Raw genomic sequence first — 8606 nt, 5'->3', positions numbered from 1 at the left:
CATCACTCTTGACTGCTTATTTAAGTGGGAAAAGCACAGGGGTCTGCTAACATCCTAAGAATAAGCCTGAAGTTATCCAATTTCCCGACTATGGCTTAGTCCTCTTATAATAGTTTCCTTTTCCTTTCATGTCTCAATAGAGAGAAAACATTTTAGTCTAGCCAGCTTAATTTCATCCAAGTTGTTTCATCAGAAATTGGGGCTAATATTTCACTGAACTTCTGAAATGCACTTAGAGAAGCTGAAGATTCATTGCTTTAGTCTTAGAGAGGTAGTTTAACTGGCAACATTTCTATGCTAACATTTCTACATCTAAGTTGTCAAGAAGCCCTTTCTGACTTGAGTCATTGTGGAAGCCTTATTAGCTTAACTTTTTATGTTCTTGCACAAACATGAAAAAGATTCCAATAAAAAAAGAAATGAATCTGATATTTTAGTGCACCCTGTAATCCCACCACCTTAGTGTCCCAAAGCAGGAGGATTGTGAGTTTGAGGACAGTCTGGGAAACATCTGTAATATTATTGTTATCATAAAAAGAAACAATACTCTTGCATCATCAATGATGTTCCTACCAATACTTACCCCACTCCCTTTTAAAGGCGTTTGTGTTTTCCTCAGTTCAAAATTCTTGGGGAGCCTTACAATAATCTTAAAATGTTGAAAATATTGTTTTTTTTTTTTTTTTTTTTTTTTTTTTTTTTTTTTTTTTTTTTTTTTTTTTTTTTTTTTTTTTTTTTTTTTTTTTTTTTTTTTTTTTTTTTTTTTTTTTTTTTTTTTTTTTTTTTTTTTTTTTTTTTTTTTTTTTTTTTTTTTTTTTTTTTTTTTTTTTTTTTTTTTTTTTTTTTTTTTTTTTTTTTTTTTTTTTTTTTTTTTTTTTTTTTTTTTTTTTTTTTTTTTTTTTTTTTTTTTTTTGGTACCGAGGATCTAACTTGGGACCTTGAGCTTGTGAGACAGGCAGTGTAACCACTGCATTAAATCCTTGGCTCTGAGAATATTGTCTTTTAACAACTGCGAAACTGGAAAGCAGGAATCCACAATGCAAGTGAAACATATATGAGGACAATTCAAGCCCTCAGGGACACTGAACACCTCCCTTGGACTGCTTGGCTTTGTTAGTTGCTTTCCTTATATACCTTTGGCCTCTATTTGGATATGCTGTGTTCCTTCTTTAACTTTGCACAACTCCAATGTGTAGCACTGGCAGAGCCAGCTTTCCTCTTCTTTCTCATTAGTTTCCCAGTTCTTATCTGTAGGAGGCCACTGTCTTTTAGAGAATGGCTGATTTGAGCTCTAGGAAGGATTCCACTCCAGTTTACTTCATCAGATTCTCTTGTCTTTCCCTGCAGTATGACGCAGCAGGAAGTACCTGGGTGTATTTCAGAGTTGAACGGACCTACATTTTAATCCCAGCTCCACTACTTACTGACACGGTCTTCTCTGGCAGGTTACTTAACCTGTGTGTTGTTCCATTTTATAACCCATTATGTGAGCATAGTAACATTTTATTTTGTGTAATTCTTATGTGGAATAATTTATGTAATAATTATAAAGGGCCTAGGACAGCACCTGCTAGATTCTTAATGCTGAATTCTGTATTAGCCACTTTTCTATTACTGGGGAAAAAATAGCTAACATCTGAATCTTAAAGGAGGGGAGGTTCGACTCATGGTTTTACAAGTTTCAGTTCATAGTTGGCTGGCTCCAAGTTGGAAAGGCATAACAGTCAGGAAGAAGAGACAAAAGGGAGGATCTGGGGACAAGGATACTGTGCCTTTCCAAGTCAGACAGCCAGGGACCCCACCTCTTTGGACCCAGCCCCACCTTTGAGCAGCACATTCAGCCTTGATTAATCCACTGCTGAGTGTAGCACACACATGATGCAGTCACCTTCTAAAAGTCGAAGCCTCTAAACACATGACACTTTTGGGGGACATTTGGAACCCAAACTGTAACAGTGCCCTTCCCCTCCAGCTAGCTCCTGCTTGCCCCCTCAGGACTACTTTACCATAACCCTATCTCAAAATGCTTGCAAGGTCAAAAATACTTTGTACTGTACATATGGAAGAGTAACTCTAGCAGAGAAAAGACAAAGTATTTTCCACACGAGTTTACCTTTTAAAAATGACGTAACAAATGTCTTAGAGCATGAACAAGCATCATTCTGCAAATCCTATTTCTTATAATAAAGTAATGAGAGAATTTAATACTACTAATATTTTACTTCGGTCTTTCTGTCTGATCTCTGATTTCTTTAAAGCCTAAAGATGTCAGTCCAGTTATATTTGAATGTTTATTGCGGAAAAAGTTTTTAGGGATAGCGCTGTGTTTTAGTATTCCTTTTATTCTAGAACCCAGAAAAAGACTTTTTAGATGCTCAAATAAATGTTTGTTGAACAAATAATTATTAGATATAATTTTGTGAACGTATTAAAGTTCAATTATTTAATATTCAAATAATATTCTGCTATCAAATTTTTGCTGGAGCTGGATTTCACTAGTTCATGCATAGTAACCAGATTTGGGGTGTTCATTTTAGGGCGTGGGAAGTAGTCAGAGAGAGGTAGTGTGATTGGCTTCACCATTTCCATTTTCCTCTTTTTGCTTTTGTTGTCTCTCATCTCTCCTTACTAGACTATGAAGTGCTTGAGGACAGAAACTATATTTACCTTTGATGTCATCATATGTAATTTCTTACTGCTTGTGGCACTGTTGATATTTAGTAAATATTGATTGCATGGATGAACAACGGAAACATGAAAGATGTTTCTATTTGTGGGGGTTTTATGATTTTGGAAAGGAGGCATCCTTTAATCTCTTCCCATCTACTCTGATTTATATCTGTCTCCTTCATAGCTCTGTTTCATCAAGCTTCCCTGGATTTACTGTTCTTTAATCCCATTCTTTTAAATGCCACATGATTTGTGAAAAGGATTTAGGAATTTAAATTTTAAAAACATGGAGTTTAAATTCTAGATCCATCATTTGCTGGTTTATGAACTTCGGTAAAGTAGATAACCCTTGATACCTGTTGAATCATCTGTGAGGATAAATAGCAGTGGATCACTTACCTGGTATGGCTGTTTTAAAACTTATGATATAAAGTAACTGCTCTTTGAAAGGGCTGTATACATAGTTGGTATTTTTACTGTCCTTATTTTAATTCTCTGACTATTCCAATTACTATTTCATTTTAGTATCGAAGACATGGGTTTATAACCTTGGCTATCTGTTAGCAGCCCCAGGAGCTGGTGGGAAATGGAATATTGTGAACGTTCACAATCTCACTTCACTGGGAGCCTTATATTATTTTGAACATTGATCAAAACCTTAATAAGAGTAGCCACACTGTCTCATTAAAATAATACACGTATAAATGTGAATTTTTCACAGAAAATCCCCACATTATAAAGCAAAGAGTTGGATACTATGTCTTTAAATTTATGGTTTTTTTATTGTCTCCCTCTCCATTTATTATGATTTCAAGAGTACTCTCACAGCAGAACTGTTATCCCTGGTAGATTTAAAGACTACTTTCCCAGTATTTTTTCTTGGAATTATTGAATTTGCTGGAATAAACTATTCAGCTCAATATTTTTCATCTCCTTCTAATATAAATATATTTGATTCCTATAAATCTGAGTGAGGTCAGTCAGGAAATTATACATATTTTCTTTCTACAGGGTATATGAGCTATTAAGTCATGTTGCATTTATTATAGATCATGTTTGCTAGTTGGCAAGATAATCTGAATGATTGAAAGCACTATTTTCAAGCACATTGCACCAAGAAAACAATCAGAAAGGAGAACTGAAGCAGTGTTTCTTATGATAAATACTCAAAGTAAAATATTCTGTTGTGATTCAACCTCACACTCACACACACATATCCACAATATCTCATCCTGTATATGTATAATGTTCATTCTTATAGTACATGTTTGTATTTTTTCATATTTATGTCACTTAGTTTTTAAAATTTGGACCTTATATAATCTGTGTTTATTTTGCTATTGCATCTTCCAGCGTCAAGTATGTGGATGTTTTCTTGGCTCTGCACCACTTTAATTATTTTGGCTATTGCTGTTATGGAGGCAGCAGCAAAGACCACGCCATATACCAAATTTACAAAGAAGTCTGAGGGGAAAGAGACGCCAAAAGATATAAAAGTGTCTAGTGGCTCACCTCAGGAAGAACAGGAAACTCTGCTCACAGAGACAGCCGCGCTGATAGAACCCACCACGGACCCTGCCACCTTGGACTCTGACTTTCCCATATCCACTCTGCTTCCCTTTGGAAATTTCAATCTCGACACAGTTCATTACTTTTTGAATTGTTGTCGTTGCTGTTCACTTGTTGCTGGGGAGAAAGGAGAACCAGGAAAGACTGGAAAACCAGGTATTTGAAAATATATGAAGCCAAGTTTTTCATTTGTACATCCTTAGAGAGGGGGATTGGGGAGTGCATTGCTCCAGGGGTTTTCACAGTCATTCAAAGGGTGACATTTAACAAATGCAAAAGGGTGCTGTGCTTTCCAGTGTGGTAGCCACAGATCATATGTATGGTTATTAATAAATGTTAAACTTAAAATTCAGTAAGATTAGAAACCAATTCAACAGCCACAGCCACATTTCTAGTGCTCAATTGCCACAAGTAGCCAGTGGCTACTTGACTGGATAGTGCAGATATGACAGAACATTATTGCCATTGCAGAGAGTTGTACCGGGTGATGCTGATTGGAGTTATGCGGGGACTACTGGTCCCAGCACTAGTCTGTGGTTCTGCAAGCTGCACAGGTTTATTACCAGCACAATATTTTCATTAATATCTGATTTAAAAAAAGGTAAATGAAAATTCTATTGCCTGGTAAGAACGTGTGCTGACTGCTGGATTTTTCACAGAACTCCTATGGGGGAGAATGAAGTGCAGGAGTCAGTCAGTTACTCATTGACATTCGAAAGCACCACTACACCGCTGGCCAGAAATTTTCTCCTTTGAACGCTGAGGCTATGTATTTCAACATTTCATATGTCTTTAACGAATATAGTCTCAGTTTTATTGTAAGATATTTTGACTTTCACATGTCAGACATCAGAGAGAGCTAAATTAAATTTAAGATCAGAATGTCAGATTCAAATTCGGTAGTCCCTGAAAATATACAGATAAATGTTTGTTGGTTCTTGCTTGAAGAATTTAAAGTTATACAATCAACAGTTATGTGCCTTTGGTAAGCTTTGCATTCACTTCACACAATTGTAGGGATATTTTGAGAAAGATGCTCAGTACTTAGGGTAGGCAGTGGCCTGGGCCATTGCTTACACAGTACTTAAAATTCAATGAAACTGAAAAAGTCATATTTACCATAATTTCTTTTAGTATCCTATTTTCCTAGAAAACTGCTTAGGGGTGGAAACTCCAAAGGCCATGCCAAGTAGACACAGCTGGCTAAACGTCCCTCTAAGGCTCTGAGGTCTGTAACATCAGGGCTTTTGTTCCACCCAATGCTGGATTTGACTGTACTGTTCTCAGAGTTCAGCTTCTCCTCTAAATCCATGACCAATATTTTGAATATGTGCCAAATTATTAGCCTGTTTTGGGAATCTCATATGTCTTAACCTGGCTGGTTCTGCCAGAAAGCATAGTGTTTAAGAGCTCTGAATGTCGAGTGCATCACAGTACTGCTTTAGGAAATCTTCTTTTCTTTTAGTCTCAGTTTCCAAAATGGTAAAATGGGATTAGAGTAACATTGACTTTGTGGAATCATAAAGATGAATGGGAAAATACCTACAAGAACTCAGTACTGGAATAAAACAAATGATCAATAAACTGTTTTTATTTTTCCATTTAGTTGTGGTAAAAGTGTGGTCCTGTTTTGTGGAATACTCTGAGAATGATATTGAGGATCCTGTTTTTGAGATTCAGAGAGGTATATTTATGGCAGCTTTTCCAAAGTTTCTCCTTCCCTCTTCTCTCCCCTCCCCTCCTCTTCTCTCTTTTCTCCTTTCCCTCCCCCACCCTCACCATTGGAAATCTGCTATAAAAGCAACATTGAGCAAACTTGAAAAAGACAAAGAAACCTATTTAAATCCAATTATTTTAATTTTTTCATTGTTTTCAGTTCTCGGTCAGGAGAACACACACATACAAACCTCACAAGCATATTTTACCTTATTTGCTTTTAAAAGTCACCAGTCTAACTTTATGGAGTTTCTGAATTAACATAGTTAGAAGTATTCAGATATAGCGAATGGTTAGCAAAGACAAAAAAAAAATTCATTTCAAATTTTATCTCCCACTTCTCACTTTAGTTAAGTTATAATAAGGGGTACTACCTCTGAAGAATGGTTTAATATTAACAATTTTTAAAAAATATTATTGCATGTCATCTGACGTTTTGATCAGGAAATGATAAATCCAGGTGTTAAAGCACATGGGAGTGTGGGCTGTGGGGTCAAAATCTGGGAATGCACCTTAAAGCCTTTCCCTTCATGCTCAGCGCTTTGGCCGGACAGGAATCACACCCGAATGTGCTCTCATCTAGATGGAATGGGCAGCCCTGCTCTCCACCCGGATACAACAGTGTACCATGAGGAGGGAAGGCACCACCCAGTGCAGCATAAGTGGTTATTTTGCTTTCTCCCACTTCTCTGCTTTGTTCCTCCTCCATTTTTCTCCCTGCAGTCCTTTATTCTCTAGACAGAAGAGTTTAACTATAACATTTGTTTATTTGAGCCTGCAAGCAATGTACTAGAGGTTTTCTTCCAAACAAATATAATATTTCCTCCCGGAGGAATTCCATTGAATTTAATTTTCTCCATTCCATTGGTCTTAGTTATAATAATGAAGGTGAAATGTTATAATTTCACTGATTGAACATATCTGTATGGTTAACTTTCAAATAAATTAGCCTTAATTTATTCCATTTGGGAAGCAATTCTTATGTCTTCAACGAGACTGTGGCTGCTAGAAGAAGAATTGTCCTAGTGAGTGGAAGGAACCTAGACTGCCAGATGGAGCAAGGATACTTGTTGAAGTCTGAGTCCTGCGGGATCTGACCTTTGTGTACAAAATAAAAGGAGAAAGGAGGAAAAACTTAAAGCAAGGACAGACTTTATTTAAAATAAATATCTCGAGGGGTCCTTGGCTCTGAAATACCAAAAGCAGCCCTCCCTTACACAGTAAAGGTTTATAAGGTGTTGTGGGAAATTAGGAGGCTAAGGACCTGCTATTCTCTGATTGGGTCTTTTGAGTCTGTGTTCGCCGGTCCCATCTCATGTTTGTGACAGGTTTCCTATTCAAAAGGCTGAATGCCCCCTGATCTGGAAGGTTTTGTGCATTAAACAGATTTAATTGGCTTCCTAATTATGGGGCACAGAAAAATGTGGGTAAGGGTTACAGCTCATGGAAAAACGTTCACTGACTTTTTCTTTCACCTCTCCTGTGTCTCAGACTCTTATTCTTGACCACCACCTCCCCCGACAGTTCTCTCTTTTTAGTCGTATAAACACATCATGGTCATTTCTATTCTGGCTTTTCCTAAAATAATTGCCTGATAATTTTCTCTTTCAGGAAACTGTAGTCCAGTCACTGGGTCTCTGCTTAATGCAGTTTTTCCAGCGAGTTCTCCTCTGAGCCCATAAATATTAATTAAGCTATTTTTTTTCCTATAACTCACCACACGATCATCCCATTTTCCTTTATATCAGTAACTACAATGTGACGATTTATATTTATTTGTGTGACTATTTTTGTAATGTTTATATTTTATAGATCCTCATCTCTGCTGTGGTGGAGACAGCTAGCCTGTTGGTGGTTGAATTCCTAATAGGTGGCTATAGGAATAGTTCCTGATTGAAAGACTAAGTGAATAAATGGGAAATGTAAAAGTGTTAGGTATTATGTTTTTGATTCCAATTTGCAAGTGTGGTCCATATGAGGTTAAATGTCAGATAATCATTTTGTTCTTGTTGTTTGATATAGTGCTTTTTCCCTGAATCATTTGATCACTGCCATGAATACAGTGACAAGTACTAATGGGCTCAATTTATCTATTCAGGTAGTACAAAATTGCAAATCAGACAAAAATATTGCCCTTAGAACTCTATAATAGTTTATTCTCACCAGATTTTATCATCAGGGCATTGACAGTTATTAGTTTCAATGAAATGGCTTTCTCCACCTTCACATACACTAATGAACTTGAAAGAATTTTTCTATCTTGATGTTTTTAAAACCCTATTTCCAGGTCTTAAAGGAGAGGTCGGTGATATGGGGATTCCAGGGACACCAGGAGTCATTGGGCCCCAAGGCCCAAAAGGTCACAAAGGAGAAAAAGGTAAGTAATTTATTTTATTTCATGTCAAAACTCTAGTAATATTCTATATGATTTATCAGGAGAGTAATTGTCTAAGTAAATACTAGATTCTTAAAGTTGGGTAAAATTGTAAAAATATTAAGTACTTGGTGAAACATTGTGAATTAGTCTGATATGAAAATGTTTACAAATAGCCAATTGAGAAATTTTACACTTATCAGGGAATCTCTCTCTCTCTCTCTCTCTCTCTCTCTCTCTCTCTCTCTCTCACACACACACACACACACACACACAC

The 8606-nt window shown here is 36.4% G+C and overlaps 1 protein-coding gene across 1 annotated transcript in view; it reads left to right on the top strand.

Moving 5' to 3' along the window:
- The first annotated feature begins 4031 nt into the window (after positions 1–4031).
- Positions 4032–8606, top strand: part of Otol1 (otolin 1) — a 9521-nt gene continuing 4946 nt past the window's right edge. The window contains exons 1-2 of the mRNA XM_010604519.1: positions 4032–4395; positions 8243–8332. Of these exons, the coding sequence (XP_010602821.1) occupies positions 4032–4395; positions 8243–8332 (454 nt within the window). The remainder of the gene's footprint in view (positions 4396–8242; positions 8333–8606) is intronic.

The sequence above is a fragment of the Fukomys damarensis genome, unplaced genomic scaffold (assembly GCF_012274545.1).
Source record: "Fukomys damarensis isolate Sample0158 unplaced genomic scaffold, DMR_v1.0_HiC HiC_scaffold_12, whole genome shotgun sequence".
Lineage (NCBI taxonomy): Eukaryota > Metazoa > Chordata > Mammalia > Rodentia > Bathyergidae > Fukomys > Fukomys damarensis.
The sequence above is the reverse complement of the archived record's forward strand: the minus strand, read 5'-3'. Positions and strand labels throughout refer to the sequence as shown.